At 33.9% G+C, this 17,686-nt stretch overlaps 3 protein-coding genes and 1 long non-coding RNA gene across 7 annotated transcripts; 3 read left to right on the top strand and 1 right to left on the bottom strand.

Moving 5' to 3' along the window:
* On the top strand, positions 2,752-7,904 carry LOC104736154 (sucrose synthase 1-like). Of its 3 annotated transcripts, none has more exons than XM_010456090.2 (13): positions 2,752-2,960; positions 4,073-4,221; positions 4,335-4,461; positions 4,561-4,995; positions 5,079-5,414; positions 5,505-5,600; positions 5,680-5,853; positions 5,940-6,056; positions 6,149-6,315; positions 6,415-6,639; positions 6,731-7,294; positions 7,383-7,521; positions 7,613-7,904. In XM_010456090.2, the coding sequence occupies exons 2-13, from the start codon at positions 4,118-4,120 to the stop codon at positions 7,643-7,645; spliced, it is 2,517 nt and encodes an 838-aa protein (XP_010454392.1). In that variant the 5' UTR covers positions 2,752-2,960; positions 4,073-4,117; the 3' UTR covers positions 7,646-7,904. The 3 variants fall into 3 exon arrangements, with proteins under 3 accessions (XP_010454392.1, XP_010454390.1, XP_010454391.1); XM_010456088.2 differs by lacking the exon at positions 2,752-2,960 and adding an exon at positions 3,754-3,795; XM_010456089.1 differs by lacking the exon at positions 2,752-2,960 and having other exon boundaries at positions 4,000-4,221; positions 4,561-4,712; positions 4,803-4,995.
* Positions 11,391-11,975, top strand: LOC104736153. Its single transcript, XM_010456087.2, has one exon. It carries the CDS (start codon positions 11,553-11,555, stop codon positions 11,940-11,942), a length of 390 nt encoding a protein of 129 aa, XP_010454389.1. The 5' UTR covers positions 11,391-11,552; the 3' UTR covers positions 11,943-11,975.
* LOC104736151 (auxin-responsive protein SAUR36-like) lies at positions 13,160-15,282 on the bottom strand. The gene is made up of 3 exons (XM_010456084.1): positions 14,843-15,282; positions 13,753-14,323; positions 13,160-13,433 (listed from the first exon to the last, which is right to left on the bottom strand). The coding sequence occupies exons 2-3, from the start codon at positions 14,222-14,224 to the stop codon at positions 13,402-13,404; spliced, it is 504 nt and encodes a 167-aa protein (XP_010454386.1). The 5' UTR covers positions 14,225-14,323; positions 14,843-15,282; the 3' UTR covers positions 13,160-13,401.
* Positions 15,556-16,867, top strand: LOC104736150. Of its 2 annotated transcripts, XR_759530.2 has the most exons (3): positions 15,556-15,883; positions 16,071-16,165; positions 16,715-16,867. It is a non-coding gene; the product is annotated as an uncharacterized LOC104736150 (long non-coding RNA). The 2 variants fall into 2 exon arrangements; XR_759529.2 differs by lacking the exon at positions 16,715-16,867 and having other exon boundaries at positions 15,562-15,883; positions 16,071-16,297.

Here is a 17,686-nt window from a genome sequence, read left to right as displayed (position 1 = left end):
CCAAAACATCCTTGTTTAAGAAGCTTTTAGACACCTTGCAGTTTTCGTAACACTGAAAAAAAACTGGGTTAGTTAAGAATTATGTTGTTCAACAAACTAATATTAGTTGAATCGCAAATAGTAGTATTGATTTTGAAAGATTACCACTGTAAAATCTATTAACTAACTTACATTATGCATTTACACAGACATGCCCACATAACAAAAGCTTCTTTCTCGTTACATTCATCAAAACATAATGAGTATTGCTTTAATATGGATGAGGGTTGGGTGGAAATTCTATTGCTAATTGGTATTTAGGCCAAATAGCCTGGGATGTTATTATGATTCAATAGAATGCATAATGCAATATGTTAAGAAAGAACTGAAGAAGTATAGATTTGAAACAAAATTAGAAAGTGAAACAAACGTTAAATGTTAAAAGGGGTTAGATGAAAGGTGTTATTATGGTAGCAAATTAGAGAGAAATAATTATCTATCTACCCCATTCCACTTCCTCTAAACTCTCAACCATTTTTTTTTTTTTTTGTAATTGTCAGCAACCATTAAATCACAATAAACGAGAATTAAAATACCGCTTTCACCTACACCTCAGAAGTCAAAAACCACCCCACAGAAAAATAACAGTGGACTGTGTTTAGTGGACCAAAAATATTACTTTTAACGTACGAAACTGAATTAATCAAAATTGTAATTGGACACTAGCTCCTAAATCCTTATCCTAATACAAAATGATTACACAACTTTGTTATTTCATTATCCAAAGTCGGTGGAAAGCCACGTCACAATCAACCAAAATTGCTAGTAGAGCTCGTCCTGGCCTCCTGTTTTGCTGTTGTTGGTGTAGCTCGTAGATTCACTAATACCGTCGTTCCACGTGAAACCCTTCTTGTACTCCGACACGTGGTTGTCGATAAATGGGGATATGTATTGATGGCCATTTACAAATTTTTTTTTTGCTTTCTTCCATCATTCACAACGAATAATTTCTATGTAGTCAAAGGGTATAATAATAACTTAGCAAATGAACAACAACTTGGAATAAAAAACTTAAGCAAATGGATGACATTATAATTTATAAGTCGCTTCTGGAACATCCGATTAAATTTGGATGACAAACTCTTAACGGAATATTTTCCCACAAAAAGGCGACTGAATTTTTTATTGCATAACTCACGAAACTACATTATCTAAACCATCAATTAAAATCGGAACACAATAATGGTGCTAGTGAAAAACATTTGCTAAAGAGATATGAATTGTAAAAAGTAAGCAAAGTGATGATTGATCGCCAAAAAGACTACATTTGAAATTTTGAATAGATCGTATTACAAAACAATCATAATATATATATATATATATATATATATTTAAAGAAAAAAAAAACTAATTCAATAGGTAAGTTATATAAATGATAAATCATTTCATTGAAAATATGACCAATAAAAACTGATAACTTATAAAAATACTAGCAAAAATTGTGTAATCACGTGAATATATAAGTTATATATCATTCATCAGACTTAAGACATATGGGTTACTAACATTAATCAACCGTAATTTTTTTTTACTTTTTTTTCTTTTATTTTTGGCTTACCATAATTTTTTTAGTCGCACCTAAGAATGTTAGAGACAGACCAACTCTTCGTGGATCTATCAGTCCAACTTGATTCTTTAAGACCTAGAAAAATACTTCGGCAAAATGTACGATGATGCTAGCTTTCGGTAATGCTACTTTATAGTCGAGTTGTATTTGTATTGCAGAGTGATCAATGTCACGTCCATCTTCGTGATATTGTACTATGTTCACTGTACACACACAATTTTATTACTATGCATGAGTTTAGATGATGAGCTTATATGATTTAGCTCAACCATCCATTTTTCTAAAATACATTTTCATCATTTTATCAAAGATTGCTGAAAGAGTTATATTAATTTCTAAAATATGAGAAAGAACAAAAATAGGGTAAATTTACTGGATTAAAGAAGGTAAAAAAAGTGAATATAACTGAAATTAATTATTTTCCTTGGTAAAATATCTATAGGTAGAAAAGTTTTCGAAAAGGAAACATGTGATTAGTTTACAGCTTATTTGTCAAATGTTTTAGAAGTTAGTTACTTATATATAAAAAAATACTAGTAAAAAAGACAACACATATCATTTACAAATCACAATAAATGTAAAAAATTAATATTTTTAAGTTGAGAAAATTAATGTAATTTAAGTCGATTTTAAAATAGAAATAAATAACTTCTAAAGACTTTTTGATAGCATAAATATATGAAACTAGCTAATAATAAAAAAAATCTCTTTGCATTTATTCAGAAAAACTCTTTGTATTTATTCAAAAACTTTTAGTAATTCACTTTATCATCTTTAGTCCAAAAATTTTCAACAAAAAAAAAATTATTTATTAAGCCAAAACAAATTTCCCACAAAGTCAAACGTATAATTTATTAAAAGTGAAATGTTTGGATGGTTTGGCACACAGAAAAAAAAAATTTGTAACTAAATGGTAATAACTTTTTTTCTTGTTTGTCAAGTATTATAAAGATAGATAAGATCTAATTTATGTAAATGTCTTGTTAATCCAAAGATCAGTAATATAATCCGATATCTATTCTATCTAAGGAGAAAAGTATTAGTGATTATACATTTTTTAAGGAAAATTACACCATTCCAGAACTTTCTTCTTTTCCTTAAATGGCCTTTACCTTGGACTTTTAAAAATCCATTTTATCTTCTAGTAGTTTTTTGTTTTTCTGGGTTTGGAGCCCAAGAAATGAAACGTAAAAGGAAACAGAGGAAGTAATGATTCATTTTATTATTTTATCATCTTACCAAAATTTGCATTCAAGCTTTAAGAATCCTCTCCCTATAAATCTGAAACATATCGAACGTATACCTTCATCGCTCACTCAAACCACTTCTCTCTCTCTCTCTCTCTCTACTCCAGGTTCTCTTCTTCTTCCTATTCTTTTTAATTGTCTATTGCATTTACTTTAATCATGTTTTAGCTCTAATGATAGCTAGATTTGCTTTGTCTTGGTTTATTTTTCTGAATAAAGAAGATGAATCAAACAAAATCTTTTAGAAAATTCTTGCCTGAAAAATCTCTGGTTAGGAAAAAAACACCAAAACTCTTTTATATTTTAAAGAATCAGTCGTGCTTTATATTCTATTTTCTCGCTTTTTTTTTAATTTTATTTTTTAGAGGAATTTTCTCATAGAGAATTTTCCAGCTGTGTTGCAAAATAAAAAAGAATATCATCGTCCAACATTTTTTTTTTATAAATTAATTAACATTTTCGGAAAATTCTTTTGCATTATGAATCATTTTCTTGCAAAAGAAAAAACTCCAAATATGGAATCCACTATAGAGACATTCGACTGTTCAAGAAACTTAACTTTTTTTTAGTTTTGCTCAATAATTATAATAATTTTCTTTTAATGTATTTGTATGACGTGTACCAGGATTCTTATATTTGTCTTTATGTTATAGTATGTCTACATCCACTTTTTTTTATGACTCACGCTTGGATTTAAATTTTTGACAAAGATGTTTTGTAAAAGATTCGTAATCACACACCATTGCTTTTTACAATGGATGGTGGAGGATAGGAATGTTTAACAAAACTTATGTATTTTTTGATGGATAAGATTTGTTCTTAAAACATCATTTTCAATTTTCTAAAACGTCAAATTCGATGTCGGCTCAAAATATTTGTTTAATGATCATCTATCGAACTTAGGAACCAAAAACCATGAAACGAATTCTGGTTTCGCCATGTGTACGTGTAGAGAGGGTCAAGTAGTTGAATATAATAATAACCTTCTAGGCTTTGTTTTCGTAATAACCTTGGACTCTGTAAGGCTAAAAGAGTCACAGTTTCTTGACTTTTAGTAGGTTATAATATCTTGACCATCGTTATACTATAATATCTAATTCGTAGTTCCCTTTTCTTTATATATATGATGATGATGTGAATGTGGAAAACACAAAACACTTCATTTTATTTTCATCGAATAATTTACAACTCTCTGATTTTTATCTCTCTCTCTCCGCAGTTTACAAAACACTTTTCACTGTTTCTGCGTCTCTCTTTTGGATCAATGGCAAACGCTGAACGTATGATAACGCGCGTCCACAGCCAACGTGAGCGTTTGAACCAAACGCTTGTTTCTGAGAGGAACGAAGTCCTTGCCTTGCTTTCCAGGTTTGTTTCACTTCATTAATCACCTTTTCAATGGGCTTTTCAGTTTATGGTTAAAGAAAAAAAAAAAGAAAAAAAGTTTGATCAACTTCACATGTTTTATTTTTTTTTTGTAGGGTTGCAGCCAAAGGTAAAGGTATCTTGCAACAAAACCAGATCACTGCTGAATTCGAGGCTTTGCCTGATCAAACCCAGAAAAAACTTGAAGGTGGTGCTTTCTTTGACCTTCTCAAATCCACTCAGGTACATTTCAAAACTCGAATCTTCAAATGGGTAGTGCAAAGTTTTGATTTTTTGTTTGGAAAAAGTTTTGATCTTTATGGTTGGGTGAAAAAAAAACAGGAAGCAGTAGTGTTGCCACCATGGGTTGCTCTTGCTGTGAGGCCAAGTCCTGGTGTTTGGGAATACTTAAAAGTCAATCTCCATGATCTTGTCGTTGAGGAGCTTCAACCTGCTGAGTTTCTTCATTTCAAGGAAGAACTCGTTGATGGAGTGTATGTTTACCATTCCTTAACTTCAAATTCTGTTTTTCTCTCTCTCTCTACATCTCTGTTTCTCTCAACAATGTCATTTTTAATTTGCAGTAAGAATGGTGATTTCACTCTTGAGCTTGATTTCGAGCCATTCAATGCGTCTGTCCCTCGTCCAACGCTCCACAAGTACATTGGAGATGGTGTTGAGTTCCTTAACCGTCATCTCTCAGCTAAGCTCTTCCATGACAAGGAGAGCTTGCTTCCATTGCTTAAGTTCCTTCGTCGACATAGCCACCAGGGCAAGGTATTGATCTGTATCCATTTGAAATCTCTCTCTCCCATTAAACCAAGAATCTATGTTTGAATGATTTGTGCTTTGTTTTGTAGAATTTAATGTTGAGCGAGAAGATTCAAAACCTCAACACGCTGCAACACGTCTTGAGGAAAGCAGAGGAGTACCTGGCAGAGCTTAAGCCGGAAACACCCTATGAAGAGTTTGAGGCCAAGTTTGAGGACATTGGTCTCGAGAGGGGATGGGGTAACAATGCTGAACGTGTCCTTGACATGATTCGTCTTCTTTTGGACCTTCTTGAGGCGCCTGACCCTTGCACTCTTGAGACTTTTCTTGGAAGAGTCCCAATGGTGTTTAACGTCGTGATCCTCTCTCCACATGGTTACTTCGCTCAAGACAATGTTCTTGGTTACCCTGACACTGGTGGTCAGGTTAGAACCAGTCTCTTCCTCTAGTAGTCTTGTAGAGATATACACTTCTTGTTCTGTCAAAGAGTAGCTAATTTTTTTGTGATATTGCAGGTTGTTTACATTCTGGATCAAGTTCGGGCCCTTGAGGTAGAGATGCTCCAACGTATTAAGCAACAAGGACTCGACATTACTCCACGAATTCTCATTGTAAGCTTTGAGTTATTTTGCTCCAATCTTGGATTCTTCGGATGTGTATATCTAACCATATGTTTTGGTTATGTTGCAGCTCACTCGACTGCTTCCTGATGCGGTTGGAACCACATGTGGTGAACGTCTAGAGAGAGTTTATGATTCTGAGTACTGTGACATTCTTCGTGTCCCCTTCAGAACAGAGAAGGGTATTGTTCGCAAATGGATCTCAAGATTTGAAGTCTGGCCATATCTAGAGACTTACGCTGAGGTGAAGTACACTCATCTTCTTCCTCTAGTACTGTGTTCTGTTTGCCACTTTTATATATTAAACCTGAACTTCTCTTGCTATTTCAGGATGCTGCTGTTGAGTTATCAAAAGAATTGAATGGAAAGCCTGACCTTATCATTGGTAACTACAGTGATGGAAACCTTGTTGCTTCTTTATTGGCACACAAACTTGGTGTTACTCAGGTTTAGTTTCTTGATTTGAACATTTCATAACCATCTAATGAAATAAGTCAGGTGGTCAAGATAATAATGCTTTGTGAATGATTCTCTTATAGTGTACCATTGCTCACGCTCTGGAGAAAACTAAGTACCCAGATTCTGATATCTACTGGAAGACGCTTGACGAGAAGTACCATTTCTCATGCCAGTTCACTGCGGATATTTTCGCAATGAACCACACTGATTTCATCATCACCAGTACATTCCAAGAAATTGCTGGAAGGTAAAGAGATTGATTGATTGAAGTACATATATATATGAATGAATAGATTCAGAGAAGTGTTTTAGTTTATAAGAGTTGTCTTCTTTACTCATATTGCAGCAAAGAGACTGTTGGACAGTATGAGAGTCACACGGCCTTTACTCTCCCTGGATTGTACCGAGTTGTTCACGGGATTGATGTGTTTGATCCCAAGTTTAACATTGTCTCCCCTGGTGCTGATATGAGCATCTACTTCCCTTACACAGAGGAGAAGCGTAGATTGACTAAATTCCACTCTGAGATCGAGGAGCTCCTCTACAGCGATGTTGAGAATGAAGAGCACCTGTAAGCTTTTTAATAACTCTTTATGTTTTTTTTTTATCTTTGACGTTTTTGATTGTTGTTCTAAAATCTTTTTGCTTTTCTTGTGGAACAGATGTGTGCTCAAGGACAAGAAGAAGCCGATCCTCTTTACCATGGCTAGGCTTGACCGTGTCAAGAACTTGTCAGGTCTTGTTGAGTGGTACGGGAAGAACACCCGCCTACGTGAGCTAGCTAACTTGGTGGTTGTGGGAGGAGACAGGAGGAAAGAATCAAAGGACAACGAAGAGAAGGCCGAAATGAAGAAAATGTATGATCTCATTGAGGAATACAAGCTCAACGGTCAGTTCAGATGGATCTCCTCCCAGATGAACCGGGTTAGGAACGGTGAGCTGTACAGGTACATCTGTGACACCAAGGGTGCGTTTGTGCAACCTGCATTGTATGAAGCCTTTGGGTTGACTGTTGTTGAGGCAATGACCTGTGGGTTACCGACTTTCGCCACTTGCAAAGGTGGTCCTGCTGAGATCATTGTCCACGGCAAATCAGGTTTCCACATTGACCCGTACCACGGTGATCAGGCTGCTGATACTCTTGCTGATTTCTTCACCAAGTGTAAGGAAGATCCATCTCACTGGGATGAGATCTCACAAGGAGGGCTTCAGAGGATCGAAGAGAAGTAAAAACAACTTACTATTCCTCAGTTCTTTTTCTAGTTCACTTAGATTCTCATGTTCAGCTTTACTCATCTTTTGTTGGTTTTGCAGATACACCTGGCAGATATACTCACAGAGGCTCCTGACATTGACTGGTGTGTATGGATTCTGGAAGCATGTTTCGAACCTTGACCGTCTTGAGGCCCGCCGTTACCTTGAAATGTTCTATGCATTGAAGTACCGCCCATTGGTATGCATTCTTGAACAATTCTAGTTTTCAAAGAATGGTACTTTTGTTTGTCTCTAACGCGATATCTCTACTGTTTCTTTGTGTCTTATAGGCTCAGGCTGTTCCTCTTGCTCAGGAGGATTGAAGAAAAGAGAAAAAAGACTCGGATCGGAACCAGTAAAGAGTTTGAAGAGAGTGGTTCCGGTGTTTGAAGAATAAAACAAGATCTCCTTTTGATTCTTATTATCATTCGGATTTGGGAACTCTTTTGTGTTCCTCTCCTTCTTTGTTATTTTCATTCCTTTGTCATTGTTTTCCTCTGCCTCTTATGGCATTGCTTTGAATTCTGGTTGTTGGGAGATTTCCCTGCTAATTGCAGTAAAATTTCGATTTTACTATCTTGATATTGTCTTTTGCATTTAGTTCCTGATCCTCAATAATTTACATATTCCAGCAACCAAAACCAACCACCATTAAACAGTAAAAAGTGTGGCCATTATAGGATGACAGATCATCTAGAAACAAATCAATATTGTTAGAGTTGGCCTTCTTAGTTTTAGGCTTTGGACTAGTTTGACTATGTTACAACCTAAATGGATCTTTGATGGGCTTTTCAGTTAGACCTACATACTTGGTTGTCGTAACAGGATTGAATGGCTAGACTAAGAGGAGAAAACGGCAGCATCATCATCTGCTCTTCAGTTCTTTATCCTAGAGAACACATAACATTTAAGCAGACTATGACATCTTTCCATATGGAATAGTGCTATTGATGTGGAGCTTAAGAGTAAAACTTTATCACCTGAGAAGAATGTGTGCGTTGTAAATGGGTTTTTAAGATCAAACATAAGCTTGATTGTTCAGTAGAGTTTATGAGTAGTGCTGTTTATGAGTAGTGGGACGTTGTTATTAGTTAGAGTTGGTTGAGTGAGTTGTGAAATTGATTTTGTATCTACGGAGACAAGTTTTTGTATCTATGAATCAGAAAAACTTTTTTTAAATCACTATACTCTTTCAGGTTCTAAACACATAATATGATATCTCACGCCTACTGTCACCCGTAGAGGTATATACAACTTGTATTCATCTACGAATGTTCTGTTCGTGAATATCCAAATTGCTGCACAATCAATAATTCACAATGAATAAGTTTTAAGAGTGTCATTAATACCATGCAAGTGGAGACGCATAAAGTCAATATACACCAACTCGTTGCACATGTCTTTCTTGTTTGGTATGGTTGACGATGGTCGATTTTCTCACATGTATAGTGCAACAATCTTTGTAACAAGAAGGATTTTCATGTCGATGCTATATAATAGTATGTGTGGAAACAACTTGATCAAATTATAATCTAAGATTCTAAGTAGGTAGATATATGGAGGATATTATTTCTTGTGATGATCACAAATTCGAAGCATCTCTCATTTTTATAACCCTTGTGTCAGAGTTATTTCTTATGATTAGTCCCTTAATTAGTCCATATCATTTACATGTATCTCCGATTCTCCGCCGTGTGATTAAAACATATAAGGGTTCAATCGATTCTCATTAGCTAATAATAATTTGGACGACAAAGGGATAAATAATATAGGGAGAATTTTTGGGTTTCCGACAATATATATTTTGATGATATAATACTTTGAATAAAAAGACATCAAAAGATCCAAATGGGTCCTCGCTTACCAACATACACTAAGAGGGAATAAAAACGGTTTATTAAGTATTTATTATACTTTCGGTATTGTTTTAAAATGTTTCCTCAAAACAAATGTTTGGTCTTATTATCCATGGACTATGCACCACTTAGAAGTGGGGAACACACATGTGTGTGCATTCCCCTTTGGTTAAGACACTTCTGATATTAAGAACTAAAGCTTATTATCAACTTTATGATAATTTCCATGCTTTAGGTTTTCAGAAGTTTAGATTATATATATGTTTTGCAAATGGCGAACCTAAACTATGAATACTGATGTGATATTTTATCGACGCGGTTAGCCATAATTTACAAACGTTTTGAAAGTAAAATTACTAGAATATCAAACATCGTTTTGTAACTACGGTATATATACTCATAAAATACATTTTATGTAAGTCATATTCTTTAACCATGAGTTTCATAGTGAAGGTTCATACTAATCTTCGAAACTTGTAAGAAATAAAAAGAAAAAACTGGATATCCGTAGTATAAAAAACATGAAGTACTCAACTCAATATTGGCTTTGACCTACATGACAAATTCTCAATCACCACCGTATACCATAAATTAGTTTATGTTTCATCAGACATGATATATACATTGTAAACGCAAATGCAAAATCCAAAATAATATCTTTTGTCTTTTTTGAAAGAGTTGATAATTGATTCTTACTTTGAAGTTTGAAGGAGAAAAACAACAACCAGAGTCTTTCAACGAACGTTTTGGCCTTTTCGGAAAGAAAATAAGCTCCGTCGTATTTGTCTAAACGGTTCGTCTACAGCTTGACGCTTTGGCAGGTGAAGAGTCCGCCCATATATTGGACTTGAAATTTTCATTAACAAATTTAATCTATAATAAATTTATAATTGGTCGTTACTCTCATCTTAATTTCTTCTATATTATCTTTACTTGGACTCTTCCGCCATCTTTTATTTCTCACTTCTAATTAATATTATGCCGTAGTAGTTTTGTTTATATATTAAGAAGATTGATAAACTTTTTCATAATTATAAGTAGACAAACTAGGAGGAGGTCCAATATGTTAAATATATATACATTGGTTACATGATTAGAAAGACATTTGATGCTCTTGTGTCGGCTGATTATGATAACATTTTTACGTAAAAAAAAAGAGAGACAAATCTTCCGGAACTCACATGCTGTAACAGTAGTGGCCAATACAACGTAAATAATAAATACATTGCATAAAAGAATAATGTCGGACTCTAATCTAACCACAACAAAATGACAAAAAAAATTTGGCAATTTAATACAAAGGTGTCTTGTAACATGTTATGTGTAAGGAAAAAAGAAGATGATAATTTTTTTAATCTGAAGAAATAATAGTCTAGATACTTGCCAAATTACCTAACAAAATAGAAGTAGCCGCTTTTAAAGTTCATGAACCTCCTTTAGTTGTTGGATTAATTTATCATAATTATTAAGTGATTACATAAAGTTCAATTTTTCATTTATATTGTTATGATCTTCATTCAAAGATAATACATTGTATATAAACGAGAAAAAAATGGGAACTCCATAAATTATAAGAAGAAAAATGTGATTATTAAATAAACAATAAAATTTCGTTGAAAAAAGGTACAATTAAATTTTTTAAATGAATACAATGAAAATTCGTTGAAGATATATGTATAGACATTGCATCAAAATATATATATAGTCTAGGGGTGTATTCTAAAGTCGTCATGATACTTTACCATCCGAATTTAACTCCATAAGAAAATGATGATGAAAATCCAACACTTAGCAAAACTTCATCCACCAAGATAATAGTTTTACACACTCGAAGTCTTTCGTAGGGTCTTTACCACAACGTAGTTAAAACGTTAGTTAAATTATCATGGAGCAATGATGATGTATATGGTTGACTGGCATAACAAAAACTTTTGGAGTGATGTGGATTTGCATAGTTTTTTTTTATTATATACAAGCAAAAAACTTTTAGCGTCTGACACTCGCTCTTAGTTTTCTAATTCATAATCATAATCTTTTCGAATAATTGCTTCCGACTCTTGGCAACTTATAGGCTACTTATAGAGATTTGCCCAAACAAAAAATAGAGGAAACTTATAGATTATTGGCTATTCGAAATCGGTTGATAAGGTACCTGAGGGTTCTCAAATTTTAAAAAACAAATTTTCTATTGGACAATAAAAAAACGATAACTACGAAACTACCCCTATAAACTTTATATAAAGAACCCCATTCTCATTCCTCTCTTCGACATCGACATCGACATCTCTCTCTCTCTCTATCTATCTATCTCTTACCGGAAAAAACTCACTCCGACTTACATCTCCGGCGTTAAAGTCTCCAAACCGAATCGAAAATGGCCAAAGGAGGAAACAAACTGATGAAGTTGAAGTCAGTTTTGAAGAAGCTCAACTCATTCAACACCAAGCCAAACCAGCCATCGTCGGCTCCAGCTAATCACGGCCGATCCTCCGCCGTGAGTGCATTTCCCTCTGAATATCTTCAAACCGTCTACGTCGGCCGAACACGTCGACCGTACCATGTGAGCTCCGACGTAGTCAGCCACCCGCTCTTTCAGCAGCTAGCGGCGGTGGATGGTGGCTGTGGCGGCAGCGAGGATGGTTCCATCTCCGTGTCGTGCGAAGTTGTCTTGTTTGAGCATTTACTTTGGATGCTGGAGAACGCCGACGCCGACGAGTCACGCCCCGAGTCCGTCCACGAACTCGTCGAGTTCTACGCTTGTTAACTTCTTTACAATTAATTTAGGTCCGTCCGAAATATATGANTTATGTTTGTATATTCTATACTTCGTATACTTTACAGTCTTTCGTTTTAAAAAGTTATATATATATATATATTTTTTTTTCTGTTAAACAATGCAACAACCGATAAATAAATGTATTAATATGTAAACATTGACTTGCAATGTAATGTAAGAATGATCAATTTTTATATGTACGGGATAAAACTAATTGCAATGTCAATGTTGATCAATATATTTGGATACTCGGAGTTAGGACGTCGGTCAAATGAGTAAAACGGACTTCGTGGAATAGCTAGATCAATCACGGGTTACAAAATTTCAACCCTAATCAATTCATCTTATATTTTATTTTAAACTGATTGGCCCCATATGTATTTAAAATATTTCACAAAGGAAATATGAGGGTTGACGCAGGGGAGAAGGGGGCTTCCGGAGTCCGGACACCTCGTCGTCAATGTAAAATTTCATTTATCTTCTTAAAAAAGAAACACAGAATTAATTAATCTTCCACAAAAGAACTACGTCATCTATAATTTTCGTTTTCTCAAACGATATGCTGACATGTTGTAAAAAGGTTTTGCATTTTTAGTAGAATTAGTTCTAAAAATTCACATGTAAAACTAATCCATATGTTTTCCTGTTTTATATATGACGTTCCACAATTCCCAAACGTATGATAAAAAAATATTCCAAAGTAACATATATACTCTTAATTTGTCCCCACATGCCCACGCACACAAGAACATTACCGCATGGCGGCATGGGAACACAATTGGAGCTTCCCATACCAATAGACTGAACAACATATTAAATTACGTGTATTCACAATTAATCGTGATCCAACAATCCATATATACCTCAGCTAAAATAAAATAAAAAGTATATATATATATATATATACACAATTCTTGACATATCAACTACACTCCATGTATGTAACCCCTCAAAATCTTAAATAAAAAGTATTTACACCAAATCCGACAAGTTCTTGAAAAAATCAACCACAAGCCATATATATACCCCCATGCCATATACAGTATATAAGTTTGTTGCATATTATTCACTAGTCTACTTGATTGACACACATAACAGTCGTTTTCGATAATAACAATGGACGAGAAGACAAGAAATGTGCACATGTTTTCGTTCAAGAGGTTATATTTTTGTTTAATTTCGTATCACACTTTGACCACCAAATCCTTTCACATCTAACATATATGTCTCTAGTAAACTTATATCGTCATTGACAAAGAATGAAGAAGAAAGAAAAAAACCAGGAAAACACAAAAAAAATAACCTGATTTTACAATTACACCCCAAAGTTATCATCCCTAATAGTTTCCATCAGTATATGATTAATTAAAAGATAACAAGAATCATGGTAACAAAAGAAAAAAGTTATAGGAGTTTTTTTTTTTTTTTTTTATCACTTGACTTGTATTTACTCTTCCTTTGCTGCTACTGCCTCCTCATCTGCAAAAGACAAGACAAAACCATCAGTGATGCTCTAGTTTCTCAAGAATCAATATAGTGGCCAATCTATTGCTTGATTTCTCATCAAACAATTTGTAAAGTCTCTTGTGATTGTTAATGGAGCTGAAAAGATCATAAGCGTATGGTTGCCACTATATCCCTAAGAGGCGTGACAGGCCCATTTGGAGCCCAGCATGTTTTTAGCCTTGATTCATCATGGTTTAAAACCCAGTCCTGCCTGATTAAGGCTGACTTGGCCAACAGGATTTTGAGTTCATTGGTATGATGCTCTAGATAAGAGAGAGGTCTTTGGGCTTACCGGAGTTGTCATCATCATCAGGGTGATGATCATTAGGATTGTTCTCCATGCATTTAAGTAAGTACTTGAAAGTCTCGACCTCGCAAGGGATGGTGAGGGCGCCGCTCTGATCAAAACCAAACTCTTCCTCTGCTTTCTCAAGCAACACCTTGAAGAGGGAGTGGCTGAGACAGCTTGTCGGTATGATAAACCTCCTTAGCTCAGGTCCAACATAAACCGCAAGATACCCTTTAGGAACATCATGAGGCGGCTCAGGGCTTTGACAGTTTTCCTCATCCGAGTCAGCGTTCTTTACTTCTAATAGCCTCTTGTTGATGGCCGGTACAATCATCTCGGCCGCTTGCTTTCCAGCTGCCAATGGAGGAACATCTGACTTGGGGCCTATCGTTACGGTTTGCCATTTCTGCAATATCTCCTTAAGCCTCACAATCTGCCTGATTCCGGTTAACTTTGCCGTGTTGTTTTCATCCATCTGCCTAGTAATATGGTTAGTACAAAGACCCCGCACACACTTTTCGTTAATGAGAGATCAAATGTCACATATGATCTTCTTCTTCTTCTTCCCTTGTAGCTGCATTTACAATACCACAAACTAAGTTGCATCAAAACAAAGAAATAAACACATTACACAAACTCTATGACCCCTAGGTCAATTTGAAACATTTGTATATAAGTATATAGCTCCTGATTAAATAAATAAATATTAGCAGCCATAACAGAGGACCCACGCACATCTACAAGAGAAGCAGATCCCAAAGACGTCTTTATCAAGGAATGTTCTTTCGCAGATTCGTTGCAAATCCGAAATATGTTTTTAGAGTCCAATTTTTTTATGAATATGGAATCTATTGTAACCTTTTAAATCAGATCAATCTCAAGAACATCAAACCTTAAGGGTTTTTTTTTTTATTAAAAAAAAATCTCAAGAACAAAGTTAATAAAGAAAAAACTGAATCGAGATTTAGATCCGGATATACAGAAAATTAAAAACAATTCAGATGGAAACAAAAAACCTGAAAGTTATAAACAAGCAATCGTGTGAATTACGTAAGTATAAACATTATCAGAATATATATAAAAGAATTATTACCTGAAGAGGAAAACGAATCGAAGCTTTCTTTAGCTATGAAGAAGACACGACGAAGAAACACACCATGCAACAACCAAACAAACAAAAAGAGGAGCTTCCAAAGGTTTCGTTTTGGTTTTTTTTTACGCTTTGGATCTTTTTTTTATAGGTTTTTTCTGTTATCGGAGAGCTCGAAAACGACGATGATACGAGGAAGAGATGTTTTCAAGTACTTCTGAAACTAAACAAAAAAAAATATTAAAACTGAAAAACAAACAAAATAAAAGTTAATATAGAATCTAAATATTTGGTGGGGTGAAATTAAAAACGAATTAGAGAGAAGCGGATTTTGGGAGAAATTAAGGATTGCCTTTATTTGGATTTTTATAGTTTCATTGATTCTCTCTCGCAGGATCTTTTTCTTTTTAAGATTTTCTTTTTTTCGTTGGCTATCCCTTCACTTTCGCCTTTCAGGTTCTTTTGTTTTATTTTCTCACGTTCCTTCTTCATATATATATATATATATTTTATATAGGATATATTTAGTACTATAAGATCTAAAGATGAGTTATATATATCAACGTGGGTGTATTTCCTTGTGGATTATGGATGGATTTGACAAAATCTTCTCACATGTGAAATGTTTTGATTTTTTAGATGTCAAGTAATTTAGTTTCTTACAATTAGACATTTATTGAAATGGGCCGTAAAAAACTATCAAGACAGTAAGAGTATCTCTATCAAAGGTTATTAGCAATATTTTAAGAGTTGCTTAGGTTAAAAAATAAATCATATTAATGAAAAAAAACAAATTTTGCTAGTAATCGATCTTTGTGTTAGAGATTTAAGGATCACTAAGGATTGAGGTTGTTTCGACACCTGATTGGTTAGAGAGAAAAAAATATATATATATATATATATTTTTTCCCTCGTTCTCTCTCGCGACTGGTCCAACGCCTTTGTCCGTCGTCATCACCATCTCCATCGCCTGTGCAACCAGCGACGATTCAAGTGGCGAAATAAGAGTCTTTGGTTCAATGATGTTTCAATCAGTTTTCATTGGTAAGAATCTCTCCGATTTCATTTGTAGATGGTGATGAATTAGGGTTATTTGTTGTGATTGAAATTAGGGTTCAATGAATCGTTCTTCGCTTTTGAGGATTGTTGTTGCATCTTAATTTGATTGTTTGAAAGTTTGTTCCTTTTAATAGCTTATGTACAAGTTTTCTGATTTGTGTGTTTGCTGCAGAACAAGTTGCAGAATTTGGCTGGACAACACTCAGATGTCCTTATGAACTTGACTCCGACAGTCAGGAAGCGTGTCAAGGTTCTAAGAGAGATTAAGTGAGTAAATTTTCATCTTTTAGATGATATTGGAACTAGCCTTTGATTTTGTGATATTTGATTTTGTATTTTGTTTAGACGGCTATTGTTGAGTTTTGATGATATTTGGTGGAGTAAACAATTGTTTGAATCCTTTTTTCTTATAATTAAACCTTTGTAAAACCAATATGATGAAATGGAAGAAGCCTAAGAAAGGATCCAAAAACACAAAGCCGATCACTAATACTGAAGACTGTGAGAGTTTCTTTGCTTCTTTGGTAGCAGTTTAACAATGGATGATGAATTGACTTTGTGTTTTTGGATCCGATCACTATGACTGAAGACTGCAGTTTCTGTTTTTTTTGTTCCAGCAGGTTTTGGTTTTAAAAACTGCAGTTTTTGTTTTGAATACTTTCAGGTTTTGGTTTTTAAACTATAAGATTTGATTTTAAAAACTGCAGGTTCTGTTTAGTGTTCTTGCAGGTTTTTGTTTTGAAAACTGCAGTTTTTATTCTGAATACTTTCATGTTTTGGTTTTTAAAACTGCATGTTCTTCTTACAAATTGGAAGTTTTGCTGCCACCGAGATTCAGACTTGAGGGAAGCTTTGCAGCTGGTGCTAGTTCCCAAACTCTTCTCGCAAAAGGGCATAGCATGAGAATGTGGAGTTTGGATTATTCAGCTCCACACCTTTTTTCTTATTCTTTTATGCCATGTTTGTTTAAACTTTTATTGAATGCATTATTTTTAAGTTTTTAAAAGTATAAATTTAAACAAAATACCATAATAATTTACAATTACAAAAAAAAATATTTTCAAGAACTTCAAATTTAACAACTTTCAATAGACCTATAAAATATTAAAGTTTTTTAAGAAGTTCTTAATTTCACTTTTTCAAAATTAAGAATAAAATTTGTTTTAAGATACTTTCATTACATTCTTTGATGGAAATTTGGAAATTTGTTTTAAGATACTGTTGGTTTAGTGTGTTACGTTTAGATTTGGAATAAGTCTAACGGGCTTAAAGGATTGGTCTCTGTAAGTTAGCTAGTATTTTGCTTAGCAAAAAAAAAAAGTTAGCTAGTATTTTGTTAGATTTTTTGTTCTTTCGTTTTTTTTCTTTGGTAGAAAGATTTTTCTCTTTCGTTTACTAATAATACACAACTAGGTTTAACTTAGTGTTGAAACTTGAAAAGTATGTTTTGAATTTATAAACTTTGATTTTGGTTTTACATAGTAATATTTAATACAAATCCATTCCATGGGACTAAATCTATTTATCTGTTATCACATTTTATGACATGGTCGAATAATTTGTATTTATTGGTTAAAGACTTAAATCATAACATGTGCGCCGAAGAAATATATAGAAGATGATGATATAGAAATTAAATTTTTTAAAAGTGTGGTGGCTAAATAAAGATGATAGTTAGTGTCTAAAGTGAAGAGGATGTAATTTGGACATTGACTCATTGTATTTCTAATTATTAGAAAAAAAAAAAAAAAAAAAAAAAAAAAAAAAAAAAAAAAAAAAAAAAAAAAA

This window comes from Camelina sativa, chromosome 13 (assembly GCF_000633955.1).
Source record: "Camelina sativa cultivar DH55 chromosome 13, Cs, whole genome shotgun sequence".
Lineage (NCBI taxonomy): Eukaryota > Viridiplantae > Streptophyta > Magnoliopsida > Brassicales > Brassicaceae > Camelina > Camelina sativa.
This window is presented reverse-complemented; position numbering and strand designations above follow the sequence as displayed.